The 20,526-nt window shown below is 56.9% G+C and overlaps 3 protein-coding genes across 18 annotated transcripts in view; 1 reads left to right on the forward strand and 2 right to left on the reverse strand.

The window, feature by feature from the left end:
- Window positions 1-20,526, reverse strand: part of LOC149913972 (annexin A4-like) — a 71,891-nt gene continuing 51,365 nt past the window's right edge. Inside the window, exons 3-5 of one of the 3 annotated variants that reach the window (XM_090128012.1) lie at window positions 2,919-3,032; window positions 2,672-2,762; window positions 1-1,766 (exon numbers count right to left, since the gene is read on the reverse strand). In XM_090128012.1, the coding sequence (XP_089984138.1) occupies window positions 1,753-1,766; window positions 2,672-2,762; window positions 2,919-3,032 (219 nt within the window). In that variant the 3' untranslated portion in view covers window positions 1-1,752. Of the gene's footprint in view, window positions 1,767-2,671; window positions 2,826-2,918; window positions 3,033-20,526 lie in introns of those variants that run through there. The other 2 variants (XM_090128014.1, XM_090128018.1) reach the window with 2 other exon arrangements.
- LOC149913973 (rho GTPase-activating protein 33-like) lies at window positions 5,194-11,069 on the forward strand. Of its 13 annotated transcripts, none has more exons than XM_090128033.1 (4): window positions 5,194-5,575; window positions 9,686-9,901; window positions 10,466-10,586; window positions 10,887-11,069. In XM_090128033.1, the coding sequence occupies exons 2-4, from the start codon at window positions 9,858-9,860 to the stop codon at window positions 11,013-11,015; spliced, it is 294 nt and encodes a 97-aa protein (XP_089984159.1). In that variant the 5' UTR covers window positions 5,194-5,575; window positions 9,686-9,857; the 3' UTR covers window positions 11,016-11,069. The 13 variants fall into 13 exon arrangements, 6 of the variants coding, with proteins under 6 accessions (XP_089984159.1, XP_089984155.1, XP_089984157.1 ...); XM_090128029.1 differs by lacking the exon at window positions 5,194-5,575 and adding an exon at window positions 8,322-8,807 and having other exon boundaries at window positions 9,799-9,901; XM_090128031.1 differs by lacking the exon at window positions 5,194-5,575 and adding an exon at window positions 8,326-8,807.
- Window positions 14,010-18,757, reverse strand: LOC116237735 (uncharacterized). 2 transcript variants are annotated; one of them, XM_090127982.1, is made up of 5 exons: window positions 16,860-18,757; window positions 16,212-16,286; window positions 15,641-15,727; window positions 15,332-15,397; window positions 14,010-15,233 (listed from the first exon to the last, which is right to left on the reverse strand). In XM_090127982.1, exons 2-5 carry the CDS (start codon window positions 16,216-16,218, stop codon window positions 14,041-14,043), a joined length of 1,353 nt encoding a protein of 450 aa, XP_089984108.1. In that variant the 5' UTR covers window positions 16,219-16,286; window positions 16,860-18,757; the 3' UTR covers window positions 14,010-14,040. The 2 variants fall into 2 exon arrangements, with proteins under 2 accessions (XP_089984108.1, XP_089984109.1); XM_090127983.1 differs by lacking the exon at window positions 15,641-15,727 and having other exon boundaries at window positions 16,860-18,755.

Genomic DNA, 20,526 nt, shown 5'->3' on the forward strand with positions numbered 1-20,526 from the left:
ATTTTCCAGCTGTGTGCAAAGATAGAATCTATTGCTCTTAAATAGACTCCTAGTCAGTGTCCTTCTGCAGTGTTTAGGCTTATGATGTGTTTTCCAAATGCATTTTTGTTGAAGATCTCTAATGTACTGGGAAGTACCTCACCTTCATTGTAACTCGTATTTCTGAGTCAGAAGAAATGCACACCCAGAAAAGTGCAATACAAAACTCAGTAAGAAGCAGAGGCACATCTACTCTCACAGGTCACATTCTGGGCTCTCCTGTTGCCTTCAAGGCACTCAACAACAGGCAGTTTAGAAACTCCCTTTATACTCTGTTTTATGACTTCATTCACCGTGGATCAAAGCGGCTAGATATAAGCAAAAATGCAACTTTCCTTACAGACTTTGCAAAAAATGGTTTAAATTAGGTCGAGCTCCAATTCTCAAATAAAATTGCACAGGAATCAAGGAAGCTAACTGTAGTGAAGTCTTCCTGCTGGTCAGATTAAACAGTAGACTGAAGGTCTTGTAATTGGAATGCTCCATCTCAGAAGAGTGCTGAGATAAGAATATCCGTAATCTGCATTTGTGCAGTCTGTTTTAGCTAGGAGCTCCAAACTGCACGTACAGAGATCCACTGGCTGTGTTTGACAGCGAGTCAGTAAGAAGATAACCATCACACAGGGACCGTTTAAGGCCACTGAAATCAAGTCGTTTCTGAGAGGTGACACATCTGCCTCTTGACCTGACCAGATGTTTGTTCAGAAAGCAATGGTTAGAAGGCAATTAACCAATTAAGGTATCTGTGTTTGGATGGCAAAGATTTGTGTTCACTTGGCATATGTGTGATTAGTGAAGCATCACGAAACAGTGTGAACCTGCAGTACTCAGCCAATGAGGAACCAGGGCAGAAGGAGATCAGCGTTGGGCAGTAGGGGATAAAAGGTGGAACACTGTTTTCTGCGCGCTCCTGCTTGCAGGAGGCCCAACACTGCCATTGTAAATAAAATCTGCTTTATCAGAGATACCGTCCTGGAAAATTATGACAAGCTGGAGCTTTGCAAGGACGTGGAGATCACTTGGTGATCTCTGCTTTCCATGCTGGAGCTGCAGCCAGGTGTACTTAGGTTTCTGAAGTCCCTTTCAGTCTCAGGAGGGAATAAAACAGCCCGAATGGAATGGGTGCAATGGGGCTCTCTCCAGGACACCTGCTGCCTCAGAGGAGTTCCCATCTACTGAACACCTACGGAGCTCCTACAAAAGCACCACGCACAAACGAGGAAGGAAAGAAAAACCCAGGACACGGCAGAGGGGTCCTACCTCTCAGTAGGTGATCCCTGTTCCGTGTACAGAGGATGGACCTAACTGCACCTCATCTGTTCCCCACTTCTTCTCCCCCGCTTCGTACAGGCACTTACAGACATCATGGATGGCAAAGTAAGGCTCGTGGAGAAGACTGGGCGTACAGGAGATCTTTAATTCCTCGGAGCTAGAGCACTGCTGGCCCGTACTTGTCTAGATCATGGGTATTTTCCAACAAGCACCAACCAGGCACAGCAACCCACAACCAAAAGTCATTGCCCCTGCCAAGTAACCAGCCTGGCTAGAGACCTCTCATTAGAGACTTGGAAACAAGACTAGAACCATTATTCCCATTTCACACGTTGTCTTCTCTTCACCACGCATCACGCAGACACAAACAGGTTGGAAGTAAGCATGTTACTACACACCTGAGCATCCTGCTGAGCAAGGCCATCATCCACATACATTCCCTCAACTCAGCTTCCCTGCAAAGACACAAGGATAGAAGACTCAGTTCACCAGAGCATCTACTGGAAACAACTCCTGAGAACTCCCCATTCAGGACCAGCTGCTGGAGATGGATAATGGAGTCTGTCAAAGGGAATACCAGCTTACAAACACAGCGAAACACAGCTCAGGTGTGCTTCGGGCTTCCTTCTGAAACAAGCAGCAACCCACTTTACTGGGATGTTTAAAGAAGGGCCCACACCACTCATGCACACCCAGAGTCAGAGTCTCCTCCCTGCAGAATCTGCATGTGAGGAGCAGGCCATGGGACACACAGGGTCCCATGTGAAAAAGCCAGCCTGGAGATCCTCACCACTGAGTGCAGAGCTGTGCCCACAGCTCTGAAGATTCACCCCCTTCTCCCCTCAGCGTGGCTCACTGCTGCGAGGGACACGAGGACCCTTCGAAACATGGACAATGTGTCAGATACAATGTTATCCTCAAGGGAGCAGCCACATTCTAGCAAGAACACACACACAGCATCTACTAGGAACAGGGCCACCACCTGGGTGCTGCCCACAGCATTTGCCAGCCATAACCTGCTAAGTACAGAACTGGGCCCAGGGCTCTCAGCATCACTGCAGCACTGCAGCCGTCATCAGTAGTGCTACAGCCTCCAATTAAGAAGCGCAGACAGTAAGAAACTGGCAAGAGAGCCACACGTCCTGCTGACAGACAGAATGCTCCTCCCCATTTTATTTACACCAGCTCAGATGCTGGTGAAATGCTAGTCTAGCTTCTCTCTGGACAAACAGCAACACCGAGGCTGGCCAGTGCATCACACCTAAAAGCTCCCCAGACTCCTTCCTCTTCACGTCTGCCTGCACACACACAGACTGACTGTCAGACAGCAGGACAAGGCCTGGCCTTTTGCTCTACTTACAAAGCTTGTAGTTCTCATCAATGCGACGAATCTCTTCCTTGGTGTGAGAAGCCACAATTTCAATCAGGCAACCTTCATCTGTTCCTGCTCCCTAGGGAATCGCCAAGGCAAGATTTAAGGTACCAACAACTGCTCGTGACGTGCAACCAGGTTTCTTTAAGAGTTCATATAAAATAAGAAGACATACATAACAAAGCAGTAAGTCCTTGGCCAGAACTTAAGCAACACGAAAGGAAGACTTCCAAACCTTCACAGCCCTCCTTAGTTCGTGCACATCATACGTGGTGGTGGGAGTCATCACCCCAATGATCACCCTCTCAAAACTCCCACTCAGCTCCGACTTCAAGTCATCAATCAAATCCTAGAAGGCCAAGAGAGGAGAAAGGAGTTGGCAGAAGGTACGGCCTTCGAGGACAGAAGGAACATCTTCATCCGTGCCTGCAAGAAACAAATGGAAGCTAGTCAGGCTGCTTGCACAAGAATCACAAGTGCCCTCTGCTCTTGGGCCACCTCCAGTCCCCTACACAGCCAGCTCTCAACAGCCCCAGGACTACAGCTATGCACACAAAGTGCCACGACCCACACCACCAGAGCAGCTGCATTTCGGGACATCTGTGTTCAGTCCCACCAGGCCCTCTTCCTAGCAGTTCTCCATGTCAATCATAAAGCAGTGTGCTCCCATCATAGCCCCAGTCCTGACTTGTAGCAGGTAAGGACCATTATTCTGCACCATTACTTTTGCTCTGCTCGGCACTGGTGAGGCTGCACCTGGAGAACAGCGTCCAGGTCTGGGCTCCCAGTACAAGAGACAGCTGGACGTACTGGAAAGAGTCCAATGGAGGGCTACCAAGGTGGTGAAGGGACTGAACACCTCTGCCATGACAAGAGGCTGAGAGAGAGGGGGCTGCTCAGCCTGGAGAAGGGCAGCTCAGGGGGATCCCACCCACGGCCATCAAGCCCTGCAGGGAGGGGCAGAGAGGACGGGGCCAGGCTGCATCCAGTGGAGCCCAGTGCCAGAACCAGAGGTTGCCACCAAACATCAGGAGCACTCCTGCACTGTAAGCGCCGCAGCACTGCCACAGGGACCAGAGAGGTTGCGGTGTCTCCTCCTGGAGATCTCCAAACCCATCTGGATGTGTCCCGGCACCAGCTCTGGTGGTCCTGTTGGAGCAGGGCTGGACCAGATGGACCCAGAGGTCCCTTCCATCATCAGCCATCCTGTGCTTCCACAGCGCACCGCGACGTGCTGTGTTTGGCTCAAAACGGCCATTCACAAACGGGTTTCTCCTGCCTCCTGCTCGGCGCATCTCTGTGGGATCGCACTGCCTCCTACGATCCACAGCTGTTCCAACAAAGATAACAGCGAAACAGTGCTGCCTTCACGGCGCCGGGGCTTTGGAAAACAGGCACAGGAATAACCACTGCATGGGCGGAACCCTGTGGGCTGAACCAGGAGGGAGCAGTTCGCCCAGAGAGCTTACCTGGAAAAATCCTTTTTCCAGAGAAGCTGCGCCGAGTTCCTGCAACACGACGACCGCAGGCATCGCCGCGGGCAGCCGCGCCGGGGCCGTCCGGGGCGCGCGGTGATGACGCAATGACGGCGCGGCCGCGGACGGAAAGGACCCCGCGCGCAGCACACGCCCCGCTCGGCACGCCGACCAATGGCAGAGCGGAGGAGGCGGGGCCGAGCGCGGGCTCTCCGCCAATGGCGGCCGCGGCCGCGGGCACCGCCACCGCCCCCGTCCGTCCCCAGCTGTTCTCGGAGGGGGAACCGCGCCGCCCTCCGTCGTGGCGGCGAGGCGCTGCCGGGCTGCGAGAAGCGGCGGCTGACCGCGAGCGGCGGGACCCGCCCGGTGCCCGGGAGCGGCTCCCGGCTGAGCCGGGCGGCCCCGAAAGAGAGGGAGCGATCCCACGGATCGACTCGCGTTCGAGCCCGGCACGGAGTCCGGCGGGCGCCTTCGCTTCTCGCTCGGCTCCGATCGTCGGCAGCGCCGTGCTGAGCTGCTGCCCCGCAGCTGCCGTCTCCAAGCGCCGCTTTCCGTCTGTCCGTCTGTCCCCGCGCGGAGCTCCCGGAGCTGCGTGAAGCCGACGTGGAGCCGCTTCGTGTTGGCCCCGAGGAGGGAAGCTGTGAGGGGGCAACGATCGTTCGGATGGGAGCCGGTTGGGAATGCGGTCATTTCTCTGTTGGTTGCTCTGTGTGTTAAGCGATTCAATGTTTACCGTTCGTTTTGCTACGTTTCTGCCCGCGGTCGTTCCTGCAGCTCCAATTAACCCCCCCGTCCCCGTGCCCACCGCTGGGGAAGGACGGGCAGCACAAACGGCCGTGTCGTAGGACTGCGACCGCCGGCGCCGTTCCTCCCCCCGCGTCCCCTGCCCTCCTCAGCACCGCGTGGGAAATGTTGGGTGGGATTCCGGGAGAGCTGGGGCGGCTCGGCCTGCAGAAGAGGCTCGGGGGGATCCCGGGCGCGGCCATCGGTCCCCGCACGGAGGTGCGGCGAGGACGGAGCCGGGCTGTGCCCGGCGGTGCCCAGCAGAGGACCGGAGGCTCGCGCTGCGGCACAGCGGGTTTCCCCGCAGTGCTGCCACCGCCGCGCCGCTTCCCCCTGCTTGCGCTACGCATGCTGCAGAGCCCGTGCAGACGGTGCATGCCACAATCCCGCAGTTTCCCTGTTCCACCCTTTCTCCAACTCCAGACCCTCTTTCCACCTGATAGAAGCCCCACTCACACCTTTCCCCCCGTAGATTCCCCACAACCCCCCTACCCACCCCCAGACTTTCTTTCCACCCATAGAAGCCTCACTAACTCATTTCTCCCTCCCACAACCTCCCCTGTCCAACCCTGGAGTCATGCAGAAGAATCTGGAGATGTCCTAGAATGATCTGGAGCATGCGGCGGGCCCCCAGGTGGGTCCAGGGAGTGCTTGGATTCATCCAGAAGGGTCTGGAGATGTCCAGGTAGGGTCTTGAGGGCGTCCAGAGGGTCTCCAGGATAGTCCCGGGGATCCCTTGAAGGATCTGGAAGCACCGAGGATGGGCCAGGAGTTCCAAGGAGCCACTGGGATGATCTGGAGATGTCCCACCAGTAGAGTCTGGTAGGTTCCAGAGAATCGTTGTGTGGGGCTGAGTGGTCCTGGAGTCATCCAGAAGGGTCTGGGGATGTCCCAGAGGGGTCTCGGGGTGTCTAGGGGGGTCCTGAACTCATCCAGAAGGGTCTGGAGATGGCCCAGAGTGGTGTCAGGGTGACCAGAGTGTCCCTAGTGGTTCCTGGTGTGCTCCAGAGTTCTCGAGTGGGGATTTTCAGGACAACCTCACATAGTGACACGTTCTCGGGCTGCTCTGTTCCCATGAGATCGCCCCCAAAAACGTCTGTTTCCATTAAAATAAATACTATGTCAATTTTGTTGTATTTTATTGTATTTTGATATGGAACAGCGTCACGGCTGTTCCACATCGAGGTCACCCTGTGTCACGGTGTCACCTGAAGACAGTGATAGTGACACCCAGTGCCATCCAGTGAAGGTGACGCCACCAACCCCATGTCACACCCCACGTGTCCCCCGAATGCCCCCAGCCCCCCTCCCTGAACCCCTCCTCGTCACCTCTTCAATGAGGATGTCACCGCGCTGCAGTTGTGCCACCATGGCAGGGGAGACAGCTGGGGACAGTCATGGACAGCCAGGGTGACAGTGTCACCCAGCTCCAGGAGCTGCAGGATGCTGATGGGGCTCTCGAGGTACGTTGGTACGCCCCGGGTTCCACGGTTACAGTGACAGGGAGAACTTTGGGGACAGGCGGTTGTCCCACTGCTGGCACTGCCAGTGGTTGTGCTGGTGTCACCCGATGGCCTGGGGAGAGTTGTTTCCGTGGTGCCTAGCACAGGGGATTGGCAAGAAACATCCATTTCTGAAAGGAAGTAGGGAAAAAAATACAACAAAATTAACATAGAATTTATTTTAATGGAAACAGACATTTTTGGGGGCGATCTCATGGGGACAAAGTAGCCCGAGAACGTGTCACTACGTGAGGCTATCCTAAAATTCCCCACTCGAGAACTCTGGAGCACATCAGGAACCACTAGGGACACTCTGGTCACCCCGACACCCCTCTGGGACATGGCCAGACCCTTCTGGATGAATCCAAGCACTCCCTGGACCCACCTGGGGACACCCCGCATGCCCCAAACCCCTCTAGGACATCTCCAGATTCTTCTGCATGACTCCAGGGCTGGATAGGGGAGGTTGTGTGGGGGTGAAAGGGGTTAGTGAGGCTTCTATGGGTGGAAAGAAAGTCTGTGGGTGGACAGGGGGGGTGTAGGGAATCTACGGGGGGAAAGGTGTGAGTGAGGCTTCTACCAGGTGGAAAGAGGGTCTGGAGTTGGAGAAAGGGTGGAACAGGGAAACTGGGGGATTGTAGTGAGCCAGAAGCCCTGTGATGTGGAAAGGGGGCCTGGGGGTAGAGAGAGGGGATTTTGAGGGGGAAAGGGGAGAAAGAGGCTTCTGTGAGTGGAAAGGGGGCCTGGGGGTGGAGAGGTACATTGTGGTGGGGAATAGTATGGAGGGGAACTTGAGGGGTTGAAAGGGGAAAAGGGGGCTTTTGTAGGGCAGAAAAGGGGGTCTGGGAGTGGATGGGGGATTGTGAGGGGGAAAGAAAGGTGAGTGGGGTCTCTACTGGGAGGAAAGGGGGTCTAGGAGTGGAGACGGGGTGGCAGGGGAAATCTGGGGAGTTGTGGGGGGCTTCTACGGGTTGGAAGGGGAGTCTGGGGTAGACCTCAGGGGACTATTTGGGGGGAGAAGAGGGGAGTGGGCTGCCTTATGGGGTTGAAAAAGAGTTGGAGGGGGACTTAGTGGGCTGTGGAAGGGAAAGGGGTGAACAGAGCCTCTACAAGGCAGAAAGTGCATCTGAGGCTGGAGGGAGGGGTGGGAAGAGAGAGACAGGGGTTGTGGGGGGCTTCTATTGGGCAGAAAAGGAGTCCGGCTGGGGGGGACTGGAGGTCAAAGTGGGGGAAACAGACTCCAGGGGTCAGGGAGGAGTACACGGGGGGGTACAGGGGACTCTAGGGGTCAGAAAAAGGGGTCAGGAGGTGGGGCGACAACAGAGGACACGGGACCCTGGCGGTGAAAGAGAGGGGAATAGGGGGTGGTAGGAGACTCTGTGGATCAGAATGGGGGAATTGGAGTGGGAGCACCTGGGGGGAGGAGAGGGGATTCTGGGGGTCAGATAGAGGGGACTGGGAAAGTGGGGGGACTCTAGGGGACAGAATGGGGAGACTCGTGAGGGGCTGGGGGGACACTAGGGACCAGAACGGGGGGCTAGGGAGGGATGGGGGGGGGGGAGTGCAGACAGGTGGACCCTGGGGGTCAGAATGGGGGGGGCTCGGAGTGGTGGAAGAGGACTACAGTGATCAGAATGGGGAACTGGAAGGGGGGCAAACGGGGGGGGGAGAGGCGCAACCCCGGGGGTCACACAGAGGGACGGGGGGGTTGTGGGCGACCAGCGGCAGGGGGAGGGGAGGAGGGCAGTGAAACACGCGGGGTGGGGGAGGCGGGGAGGCACAGGGCAGCCGCCCCCGCCGAGCGGAAGCCCCGAGCACCACGGAGACCCCACGGGGCCCCCAACCCCCTTCACCCCGGCCCCGGTGCCCCCCCCGAACACCCACCCGTCGAAGCCGAGGCGGCGCTCGGAGCCCCGCGGTGCCCCGCCCCGCTTCCGCACGGCCGCCTCCGGCTCGGGTCGCGGCGCTGATGACGTCACTCGGCGCGGACGGCGCGGCGCCACGGCAACGGAGCGGCGCAGGCGCGCTGAGGCGCCGTCGCTATGGCGACGCCGCCGCGCATGCGCTGTCGCTTCGCGCGCTGCAACGAGGGAGGGCGCGCCGTCGCCACGGCAACGCGGCGTGAAGCCTGAGTGGGGCTCGAGGGACGGCGGGGGGCGGAGATGAGTGGGGGGGAACGGAGAGCCCTCAGGGATCTCCTGCGGAGCTGGGGGAGGGGAAGGGAGAGGGCGGAGCTCCGCGGATGGCGGCCCGGAGGGAGTGGGGCTGTGGGGTGGGAGATCCGCAGGGAGACGCAGTGGAACGCCGGGATCCGGGCAGAACGTGGAGATATGGGAAAAGGAGCACCGGGATCTGGACAACACGGTGAGAGCTAGGCTGAAAGGGAGCAGGGAAAGGAAGGAAAGAAAGTAAAAAGAGAAGCAAGAAGGGCAAAGAAAGACAAGAAAGGGAGGAAAGAAGAGAAGGGGAGGGGAGGGAAGGGAAGGGAAGGGAGTCGAAGAAAGAAAGGAAGAAAGAAAGGAAGAAAGAAAGAGAGAGAAAGAAGGAAAAGACAGAAGGGAAGGAAGAAAGGAGAACCTTCTCCCCTGTTGGACGCAGGGGGAACGCAGTGAGCAAGGATCAGGATCAGGCTGAGGTACTCAGTGCCTTCTTTGCCTCAGTCTTTCCTAGTAAGGCGGGTTGTTCCCTGGGCACACAGCCCTTTGTGCTGGTAGATGGGGATGGGGAACAGAACAGGCATAACCCACGGTGAGATGGCTTTGGACCTGCTCCGAAAGCTGCACACCCACAAGTCCATGGGGCCGGATGGATTGCACCCTGGGGTGCTGAGGGCGTTGGCAGATGTGGCTGCAAAGCCGCTCTCCATCGTCCTTCAGCAGCCCTGGCTAAGCGGGGATGTGTCCCTGACCGTCCCTGAATGCGTCCAAAAGACGTCTGGCTGTGGTGCTCAGGGACATGATTTAGTGGTGGGTTGTTAGAGGGGGGGAGTATGGTCAGCTTGCGGTTGGACTCGGTGATCTTTAATGTCTTTTCCAACCTGAGCAATTCTATGATTCTGTGCGATTTAACACCACCGCTCTTGTGGGAGCTGCGTTGAGACTTGCAGTGTCTCTGGCTTCCCCAGAATTACTTTCTCCAGGCTGATTCCTGGGTCCTGGCACTTCTCTAAAGCCAAGTACACATCTGCGTCCAGTTTTCTCACCAGCTCCTGCAGTGACATCTCTGACAGCTTTCTCCTCCAGGGAAGAACCAAGCAGTAGCCCGGCTGGGCTTGGTGGATGGGAAGTGAGAAGAGCACAGTCTGAACCAGGACTTGAATAACGAGCTCAACCAAAGGCTGGCACTTGTTCTGTAGTCCCCCAGGTCCTGCAGAGCGGCGCTGGATGCACTGAGCAGCACGGCGTGGTGCAGGGGATGTACCGCCTGTCCGGCGTCGCGTCCAGCATCCACAACCTGCAGTAAGAGGGCTGCGACTGGCACAGCTGTCAGCAGGGCTGGAATGGGGCACGTGCCATGTGCTGTGCGTTCAGAGGCCTGCGCTGTGGGGCAGCTCTGTGCAGGCAGTGTGCACTCAGCGGTGCTGTGCCCGGCTTGCCGCTGTTCCATAGAACACAGGGTGCTCAGTAGACTTGCTGGTACAGGAAGTCCTCCTTCGGGATGGAGCATTGGAAGGCTGTGGGACTGCGGCGTCACCTCTGTCAGCTCTCGTTCCAGTTCCCTCCTGTTTGCAGAGTCCTTCTGAGCAGCCCCTGATTCTCCTTGCTGCTTTGGGATCCGGGGGTGCGATTGTAGACGAGGCGGCCAGTTGTCAGGGTAACTGGAAATGCCTTAGCAAAAAGAAAAGGTCTCCTTTTGGAAACACCTCATCTGGCACGGCTCATGTGGTGTTGGTGCCTAAGTGTTTGTTTTTTCCTGTAAGTCAGGAACCCCTTCCTTTTCTTGACTGTATTTTGTATTTGCTTTTCACTTGTAGTTTTCCTATTTTTCACCCCCTCTGCCCATTGCTGTGTCCTTCTCTCCAGCCCTGGATTCGACTCCGAGCAGATTCCTGACCTAACCCAGCACAGCTCTGTCTTTGACATTTGCAGCGTGAGCTCCCTCTGCAAAATGTACTTCAGGGAGCTCCCAAACCCCCTGCTGACCGTATGAGAAGTTCTCAGTAAGCACAAGGCAATGAAAGCACCTACGTCTTCCCTGGGCCTCTTGGCACGGCCTGTCACGTACACATACATCTGCACAGCTTTTCTGGTCTTCTTTCTGTTTAAATTGGGTTTTTTAGAGAGTTCCAAAGGGTGAATCTGTAAAACAGAATGGTTATTTTGACATCATCTTCCAGTGGCTAGGGTAGCCAAGACTTGGAAAAATACAGCACCTCCCCCACATCTGCCATGGCTGTGCTGCTGCTTGCTGATCCTCCCTCTTATCTGTGGTTTTCCTTTACAGGACACAGTTCTTTATTACGGCCAAGTCCCTGTCTTCTCCTTCCACAAAGCTGCTCACACCGGAGGAGGCACAGGCACGGACACGAGGCCACAGCAGCTCTCCCGTTGTGTCAGACAGCAGAGACACTGAAGTGGAAGAAGGCGCCACGGTTTTACAGGAGAAATTGCACGCAGTCGTTGACTATCTGAAGAGGAGTTTCTTTTGCAGCACCTATCATAATTGTTTGGGTGTTGTTTTTTTTTTCCATTATTGGAAACACAAAACTTGCTGGAACTAAGTTACCCTAATTGTGCCTGGAGTGTTGTAGTGAATTTCCACTCGCTTTGGACTCCGAGGACTCAACTAACAGACATTTGCCCGATGGGCTCAGTTTAGCCACACAGTGGTGCTGTTCCTTCCTGGTTAGGCAGGCAGCCATCTGACTCTATCCTTGCCTGCACTGCCTGCACTGGAACCATCGGGGTTTTCCAGCATTTCAGGACACGTGCCTGAAACAAATTTTGGTTCTCCTCTGAGCAGAGCTGTTGGACAGACCTGTTGGCTCTAGAAGTTAAACATGGCAGTGAGATGAGGTCAATGATGTAAGAGTAAGAGATGCTTTGGAATGCCTTTTATGGCTTTACAGCTCCTCAGGAAGCAGTTACACCTGCCAGCTAAATAAAAGCTGTCCCTTAGATGCTGTGCTGTACCGCTGTGGAGCCACAGTGCTCCACACCAGGTATAATGTGTCCTGATTAAAACATAATGATAATAAAATAAAAATTTGGAAATTGGTACAAAACACAGCAGCGTCACTTTAAAATGCAATTTGTGTTTTCATTGTCAGGGGTATTGCAGCCCAAAGGTTATAATAAAGTTCATATAAAGGAGGGTAAAATACGGATGTTCCATACACAAAAGCAAAGAGGAAAGGTTGTGAGGGGTTTCCCAATGAGAAGTAAGATTCCAGAAAGGGACACGTACAGAGAACCCAGAGGGATACTGAGGCAAAGGTAACAGTGACTGCTACAGAACCAGTGGTACAGAGAGAGAATTCCCTGCCAGGAGTAGCTCACAGTCCAGTGATAAAGATTCACAGCACTGGCTGCAAGGTTGTGTTTTAATTAAAAACGCCTATTAAAAACAACCTGGATTTCTGAGCTATCTGTACTTTTAGTAGGGGGGGATGGCTAAACTGTGCTGCAAAAGAGGGGTGCAACAAGGGGCACAGCGATGGCAGGTTGTGCACAAAGGAAGCGATGCAAAGCCTCGTGCAAACCGGAGGGCTGCGGGGGGTGGCAGGCTATTGGGGCCACAGCAACGAAGCGGGGGGGCACGGGAAGGGAAGCAGGAATGGGAACTGGTGGGGGGAGGAGGAGGAAGGCAACATGGCTGAAGCGTGCAAGATGGGACGGTGTGTTTGCACAGCGGGTGGAAGGGTGGTGGGCTGCACACGTGTGTGTGGCACAGGGGGTGGAGCAGAGCGCAGTGGCCGAGTCCTCCCTGGGCAACATCAGGTGTCAGCAACAGCAGGAGAACTTGGAGCACTGCCTCCAACAAGAGCAGTGCCAGGATGGCAGCTTGGTGGTCCAAAGCTGCGTAGTTTCTACTCCGGACCAGCAGTAGTGCAGCAGCTCACGGAATGCCACTGGACAAATCAGGCCGTGCGCTCTCTGTCAATCTCTAATTGTGGCTGTTTTTTATTGACTACAGCCAAAGTTGGAGCGCCAAGCTGGGCAGCACTCAGAACGCTTCCCTGTAACGCCGCGCACTGCGGCCGCTGCCTTCTGACCAATCAGAGACCAGAGGCGGGCCACAACTGCCGCCGACCAATGAGAGGCACAAACGGACCGGAAGTGCTCCTAACCAATGAGGGGCTGGGGGCGTGGCGGAGAGACTGTGGGGGAGGGGCCTCGGGGTTCTCTCTATTGCCATAGGGGATGGGATTGGGATCGGAATTGGGATCGGGGATGTGGGATTGCGATTGGGATGAGGGATTGAGATTGACGGGTGGGTGATGGGTTTGGGATGAGGGATTGGGAATGAGATTTGGAACTGGGATTGGGATGTGGGCTATAGGATGTGGGACAGGGATGTTGAATGTGGGCTTGGAATGTGAGATTTGGGACTGGGCTGTGGGAATATGGATATGGGATGTCAGGAATGGGAATATGTATGGGATGGGCTCTGGATATGGGACAGACTTGGAATGGATATGGGATCATAGAACCGTACAATCACTCAGGTTGGCGAAGAGCTTCAAGATCACCGAATCCAACCCTACAATCGATCGGGTCTATCCAGGTCCCTCTGCAGTGCCTTTCCCTCCGGCAGATCAGCGCTCCCTCCCAGCCTGGTGCTGTCTGTGAACGCACTGAGGGTGCCCTCAATCCCCTCATCAAGATCATTGGTAAAGGTGCTCAATAGGAGCAGCCCCAGTGCTGAGCCCTGGGGGGCAGCACTCGTGAGCGGCAGCCAGATGGCAAATCCTGCTGTGTGTGTACGGAGTTGGTTGGGTCCCTGTCTGAAGACAAAACTGGCAGGACCCAAACAAGGTGGGGGCAGAAGAGCCATGGCATGGGAGCTATCTTTGTGCCTATCTGCACATCAGGCCCAGCTGCCCCTGCTTCACCCCTCCATGGGAAATGCCCCTGCCGGAGTCTCTTCTGGCACAGTGAGCCAGGGCAATTCCCCTCCATCCGCCCGTGCCTGCTGCCCATCCCCACAGCAATGCATGGTACTGGGCAGCACAGGCGAGCTGTGTGAAACACCCTCTGCATCCTGCTGCACAAAGGAGTGCAGGGAGAGAGGAACGCTGGGGCTGGTGGTGGCAGCTGAGGGACACGGCCATCTGTGGTGCCCCATCCTGCCCCAGAGGCGGGTATGGGGAGCAGGGGGGCTGTGACACAGCACAAATGACTGCAGGCAGAGGGACACAGCAAAGGGAGCACAAAGCTTTTAATAACGTAACATAGAAAACAAGGAGTAACAGTAAGGACGATAACCCTAAAATTCCCATCCCACAAGAGTTCATTGCCAGATGACGTCCCATCCCACTGCCACGATGACTCCGGAGGACAGCTTGGTTCTGGAAAGGAGGGATGGGGCCGCTGGCGGTGCCTCTGGAACGCTGCCACTGCTGCCTGGTGCTGTGGGGCCAGCGAGGAGCGCAGGGTTACGGGTAGCCATACTGGTCGGCTATGGCCATGTCTATCTCCCGCTGCACCAGGAACTGCACGGGGCCGATCTTCATCTGCTGGGCCGCCCGCTGCCGCTCCTCCTGGGCCAGCTTCTTCATGCGCTCCCGCTCGGGCCGCTGCTCGGCTGTGATGGGCAGCGACTCCTCCATCACTATGGGTACCGCACCGCCGCCCGCCCGTGGCCCCACGCAGGGCACAAAGTCCCCGGGGCGCTGCGGCCGAGGCTGCTGCTGGTGCAGCACTGCTGGTGGTGGTGGTGGTGGTGGTGGTGATGGTGGGTCCCTCCGCAGCGGTGAGCTCCTCTGCGGGGACGGGCGCAGGCAGCTCGGCGCCGTCTTCTCGGCAGTGCCCCCCTCTTGCCCCGTGCTGCCTGGAGATGCCGGCGCTGCCTGGTCTGTGCCGCTGTGCTGGGGCCGGAGGGCAGCAGGGCCGGTGCTGGCTGAGGGTTGGGGCTGCACGGAGGGTGGCTGGCGCGCCGGGCCCACCACAGTCACCCTCTGCCCCAGCGGGTGCACGACCTGGATGGATTTACACAAGTGCACGCGCAGCTCGCTGGCAGTGCCCGCTTGCCCGCTGCTGCTGGCTCCTGCGCTGGCTCCAGACAGCTCCGCTTGGCACGGGCCTTTGCGGCCTTTTCTCTCTGTTCTTTCCCTGCGCGGCGGCAGCTTCCTTTTCTTGGCTGGAGCGCTGGTGGTGGGCTGCTCCTGCTGGGAGCTCTCCCGTTTCTGGGGGGTGCCGGCAGGCGCAGGGCGCTTGGCCCGCTTGGTGCTGCCCCTCTTCTTCTTTTCTGCCACCCGGCTGGGGACAGAGCCCGGTGACGGGGGCGAGTGAGCCTCACCCACCTGCGGCTCCCTTTGCTGCACCTCCTCGGTGGGCTGTGCGCTTTGGGCTGAGGGAGGCGTGGTGACAGCCAAGGCGGTCGGCTGTGGACTGAGCCGGGCACTCGCAGGTGCCGTGATGGGGCGCAGCTGCGACAACCCACAGTGCAGCTCAGGCAGGAACCCGGGGGATGGTGGGAGCCCCCAGAAGGGGTCGGCGGGCGTCCCGGAGGCAGCCTGTGTGCTGAGCTCTCTGCTGTCCCTGGGGTTGTCAGGGAGCTCAGCCATGAAGCATCCTGGGGCAGGGCTGCTGGGGTTCTCATGGGGGACCTCAACAGCTCTTGCCACGTCTGAAAATGCAAGAACATCCCCAACAATGGCGATGATAGCCTTCCCACACCCGCTCTGCGCAAACACGCACCTGCAGCTCTGCAGCCCCCAAACTCACCATCGATCCAAGACAGCAAACCCTGGATGTCCGTGATGTCCTCCGGCACATCTGAGCTGGTCGCCACTGCAGGGAAAAGCAAAAAAATCCCAAAGAGTGAATGCCAGCTCTCCCGGACCATGTTCACAGAACGGGATCTAGGACGAACATCGGCTTCCCATTATAAATCAGGACAGGAAAGGTAACTGTAAATCCCAGGGATTAAGACCCCAAGCAACACGCAATGAGAACAGTCCCAGGAAAGAACAGGCAGAAAGCCTAACGAGAAAGACAGTGCACCAAACCCCGATGCCTGCTGTGTGTCCGCACCTCTCTTGGGTGCTGTGCCACACTCCGTGCTCCTGCCCTGGCTTTCCACCTGGCTGCGCTTCAGAGGAAGGCCACTTGCATCAGCTTCTGACAGCAAAGAGACAAGACAGACATGAAGAGCATCTCTTTGGAGGAAGATTGGAGCACTGCCAACCACAAACTTCTGGTCTTCAAGAGCAGTTTTGTCAGTTGGCCATTCTGCTGCTGCAGCCTTGTGCCACTTCTGCAGTCAGCACAGAACTGCAGTGTCCTTTCCTCTCTCCTCCATCACACACAGCCCTGCACGCAGCCCTGTTTAGAGGCAGGTACCCACACCGCAGCTCACAAGAGCTTCTTCCCTGCGGAGGCTTTCCGTTTCCCCCCTTGCCCCGCACCATTCCACAGATGCACTGGTTTTGTCCCTACAACAACAGACCGTATGTTGATTTCACAGACACCAGCAGGCAGAGAAGTATTGTCCAGTAAGCCCACGTCTCCCCCAAAAACAGAAAGATGCTACTTTGATAGCCCAAACACAAACTGACACAAACTCTTCTCACTGCCCCTTCCTGCACTCCAAACGGATGCTTACTTGACATCGCCTACAGCACTGCAACTGCAGTCTTCAGCTGCCTTGATTCCTGAGTTCTCCTTTTGGACAGGAACCCTACACAAAGTATGAACAAGTGAAAAATCATGAGGAAGAAGCGTTTTCCCAGCTTTCTTCTGCCATGCAATGTAGCCTCTGGAGGAGGGCAATGCTTGGACATCAGCTGGCTGCAACAGCTGCCCATCACTAGCTCCAGCTTGTGTCTGACTGCCATGGCTTCTGTCAGCAAGTGCCCCCAGGTCCCCTTTTCCCCCACAGCTGTGCTGATCGTCCACGGCCACAGCTGAGCAGCTGGCTCTCTGCCGTGACTGCAGCGCGGTTTGGGGAAACACCTGCTGGGTATGGCACACCAAGCAATCCATGGAGCAGTGAGCCACAAGTTGCACTCTATGGAGCCTGCGCTCTGCTTCCTTGGAAAGGTCTGACACGAAGGTGGGGGCTCGGCAGCAGTTTTCCAGGGGAGGAATGACGTTTCATCATCCTCACCGAATCGTGGGATGGAATCTCAACAAGAGCCCATTTCCTGTGGGTACAGCCAGAAGGGCACTGTGTGAGCTGGGAAATCCTCCCCAGCCCAGCTTTTCTGCTGAGACACCTCCCGGCAACCAGCCAGCACCCAACCCAGCTCACCTGGTCAGCCTGCTCAGCCTGAGCTGTGCCCAGCTCACACACACGCCGCAGCGGTGCTTCCAGTGGGCTCTCACAGGGTGATCTCTCTCAAGAAAAGCACAGAGCTCAGTCTCCGCGTGCAGCACGCTCACGAGAGCACCAGCTCTGCTCACCAGCTGTGGCACAAACGCTCCCAGCCTGGCAACGACTGTGACCTCAGCGAGTGCCCGCATCACTTCTGTGCTTTCATCACAGGCAAAGGGAGTGGTCACCTCCTAGACCCACATTTTAGGAAACCAACACCAGGGCCGCCCAGTGGGCTGAATGGGGGTAATTGAAGGGGGGTTAATTGAAGTAAAGCAACAGAGAAGTGAAGATGACTCTTGTGCCGCCCAGTAAAAACTCAGTATGGCCTCGTAGTGGTCAGTGGAGTCCCAGAGGAACTAGTGGGAACTGGGAGGAGTGCACAGCAGTATGGACCAGAAAAGTCCAGTATGGCTAAGTAAAAACCAGCGAGGACCAGTATGGCCTCAGAGTGGTCAGTGGAGTCCTATAGCAATCAGTAGAAACCAACAGGAAGGCACATCTGTGTGCCCCAGGGCCGGTGCCGGCCTCTGCCTCTGGCTTTGGGCCCCAGGGCTGGTGCTGGGCTCTCTGGCTGGAGCTTCAGACTTCAGGGCCGGCACCAGCCTCTCAGGCTGTGGCTTCAGGCCTGAAGCTGGTGCTGGCTTCTTGTGTTGTGGCTTCAGGTTTAGGCCCAGGACTCGTGCCAGCCTCTCAGGCTGGGGCTGGGCTTTAAGGGAGGGAATGGCCTCAAGTTGCACCAGGGCAGATTCAGGCTGGACGTTAGGAAATATTACTGCTGCAACAGAGTGGTCGGGTGCTGGAATGGGCTGCACTGGGAGTGGTGGAGTCACCAACCCTGGAGGTGTTCAAGGAACATTGAGACGTTGTGTTGAGGGACGCGGATTAGTGAGAGCTATTGGTGATTTCAACCTGGTGATTGTGTGATTGTGTGATTCTGGATGGGGGATTCAGGGAGTACGCTGGGGGGGAGAGGGAGGAAGGAGGGGAGGAGGAGCATCAGAATGGGAGAATAGGAGGGGTGGGTCGGGGGAAGGGGAGGAGGAAAGGCACCCTGGGGGTCAGAATGGGGAATGGGGAGGGAACTGAGAAGGGGGCAGTGAGGTGGGGGGTGGAGGAGGACTGCAGGGATGAGAATGGGGGAACTGGAGTTGGGAGGGTGCTCCAGTAGTCAGATGGGAAGGGGACCACAGAGGAGGGTGTGACCCTGGAGGTCAGAAAGAGGGACTGCGGGGGTTGCGGGCGAACCATTGGGGGGGACACAGAGCACCTCCTGCCACCGAGCTGAGGCCCTGAGGGACACAGAAGCCCCACGGGGCCAAAGCAGAGCAGCACGTGGCCCCTGGCTCCCTTAGCCCCGGTCCCCATCTCGGTGCATCCTCCCCCAGACACCCACATGTAGAAGCTGAGGCAGCATGTACTCCCCCTCTGGAGTACTGTGTCCAGGTCTAGGGCCCTCAATACAAGGAAGGCAGAGAGATGTTGAGAAGGTGCAGAGGAGTGCCACAAAGATGATCAGAATGCTGCAGCACCTCCCCTACAAAGACAGGCTAAGGGAGCTGGGCTTGTTCCACTTGGAGAAAAGAAGGCTGTGGGGTGAGCGAATGGCAGCCTTTCGGGACCTAAAGGGAGCCTACAAACAGGAGGGAAGTCAACTCTTTGAAAGGGTAAAGAACAGCAGGACAAGGGGAAATGGTTTGAAGCTGAGGCAGGGAAGATTTAGCTTGGATGTCAGGGAGAAATTCTTTACTATGAGAGTGGTGAGGTGCTGGAACAGCTGCCCAGAGAGGCTGTGGATGCCCCATCCATCCCTGGAGGTGTTCAAGGCCAGGTTGGATGGGGCCCTGGGCAGCCTGGTCTGGTATGAAATGGGGAGGTTGGTGGCCCTGCCTGTGGTGGGAGGGTGTTAAAGATGATGCTTAGAGTCCATTCCAACCTGGGCCATTCTGTGTGATTCTGTGATTCTATCCTGCTCCTATCAGCGCTCCAGGCCATCCTGCAGGCTGTTGTGCAGAGCGCAGAGCTGCAGAGCTCTGCTTCCTGGCCCTGTGCTCTCCAGCACTCTCCTGTGAGTTCCGCCTCTTCCAGGAACCTCCACTGCTCCCCTGCACACACATCTGTGTGCACATTCGTGTGCAGAACCACACACCCATGTGCAAAGACTTCCCCGCACACATACTTGTGCATTCACACGCACGTGTAAGCACATCCTTGCACAGCCCTGTGTGCACACTCCATCCACGTGCATGCAAATGTGTGCAAAACCACACGGTCTTGTGCAAAGACCTGGATGCACACAACTGTGTTCATGCACACGTGTGCAAATTCACCCCTTTGCACATCAACATGCATGAAGACACGAGCGCAGCGGCAGCCTTGCACACAGCCATGCACGCACACACACATGGAAAAGTAAAAACCCTGGCCATTCTAGGATTCTACAATCTCTGCACACCCTGTATGCACACATACCTGCACTCACTGCTCTGTAACCAAACGCCACTCACATGGCACAGCCAACGTGCAGAGGATGGGAAATGTCAGGAGGAAAGATGCCCCGTTACGCTCCTTCATTCTCCTCTCTTTAATGAAGGCACTGGGGCACAGCTGCAGCCCATCCTGAGATGCGGGTTGCTGCGGGATTCCTCGTTTGGACGCTGCAGGGTTAACCCGGAGACGCAGCCTGAGGGACGCTCCTCATGTGCTCTGCAGATGGAAGTTGTGCCAGGAGCCAAGACAAGACTTTCACAGACAGCGCAGGGATGGCGCTCCTGGGCCGGGCGGTGACTGCGGAGCAGTGCCCACTGCCCTGGGATCTGCAGCACTGCACAAGGGCTCAGGGTGCAGCACTGCAGCACCGCTCACTGAGGACGCTGGGCTCAGCACCAGAGCCCTGGGTGAGCTATGGGGGTCCTGGGACGGTGATGGGGGTCCTGTCAGGGACTGTGGGAGTCTGTGAGATCCCAAGGGTGAGCTGAGGGGGTAAGGGAGGACAGCAGGAAAAAATAGCTGGGTTCTGGGGGAGCCCAGAGCAGGGACAGGGGGTGTTGATGGAGACTGTGGGTCTCTGTGAGGTCCTCGGCTGGCTGTGGGGGAGATGCACCAGGTCTGAGGAGGTCCTTGAGGAGCTATGGGGCTCTGTGGGGGGGGGGTGGGGGGGATACAGGCACCTGGGATGGATATGGCAACACAACCTGCAGGAGCAGGATGCTGCTCTGGTGAAAACAAGATGACGGCTGCAGGTGGGACACTGGGATATGGGGAGGTCTGGGGACAGTGGGGGTGCAGGAGAATGCGGGGAGTGGTTGGAGTTAGAAGGGGGTTGGGGGGGGTGTGGGGTGCTGTTGGAGTGGTTTTATTTCTTCCTGAGAGGGAACCGGGGGTCCCTGTGGCCCAAAGGTGAGGCCCTGAGCCATGACCCCACAGGAGCCATAACCCAAGATGACCACATAACCCTGTATGTGCGCGATCCCATGGCTGCACGTGAGCCACAGCCCTGTGTGAACCATACCCCCACACGACCCTGGGACTCCCTGACCCTGCCTGCCCCCATCATGCTGTGACCTGACACTGAATGACCTCATCTGGAGAAACAGCAAAGCGG

Source organism: Phasianus colchicus, chromosome 32, assembly GCF_987193195.1.
Source record: "Phasianus colchicus chromosome 32, bPhaCol1.hap1.1, whole genome shotgun sequence".
NCBI classification, from domain to species: Eukaryota; Metazoa; Chordata; class Aves; order Galliformes; family Phasianidae; genus Phasianus; species Phasianus colchicus.

What these genes read in the sequence shown, in the direction of transcription:
- LOC116237735 (XM_090127982.1), bottom strand. An exon ending in TGGCACAGCACCCAAGAGAG is followed by an intron (nt 15,398 to 15,640) that starts GTGCGGACACAC and finishes TTTTCCCTGCAG; the next exon opens with TGGCGACCAGCTCAGATGTG. An exon ending in TTTGCTGTCTTGGATCGATG is followed by an intron (nt 15,234 to 15,331) that starts GTGAGTTTGGGG and finishes TTGCATTTTCAG; the next exon opens with ACGTGGCAAGAGCTGTTGAG.
- LOC149913973 (XM_090128029.1), top strand. Translation starts at nt 8,606, where the DNA reads ATGAGTGGGGGGGAACGGAGAGCCCTCAGGGATCTCCTGCGGAGCTGG. An exon ending in ACCGGGATCTGGACAACACG is followed by an intron (nt 8,808 to 9,798) that starts GTGAGAGCTAGG and finishes CTTGTTCTGTAG; the next exon opens with TCCCCCAGGTCCTGCAGAGC. An exon ending in TCCAGCATCCACAACCTGCA is followed by an intron (nt 9,902 to 10,465) that starts GTAAGAGGGCTG and finishes CCTTCTCTCCAG; the next exon opens with CCCTGGATTCGACTCCGAGC.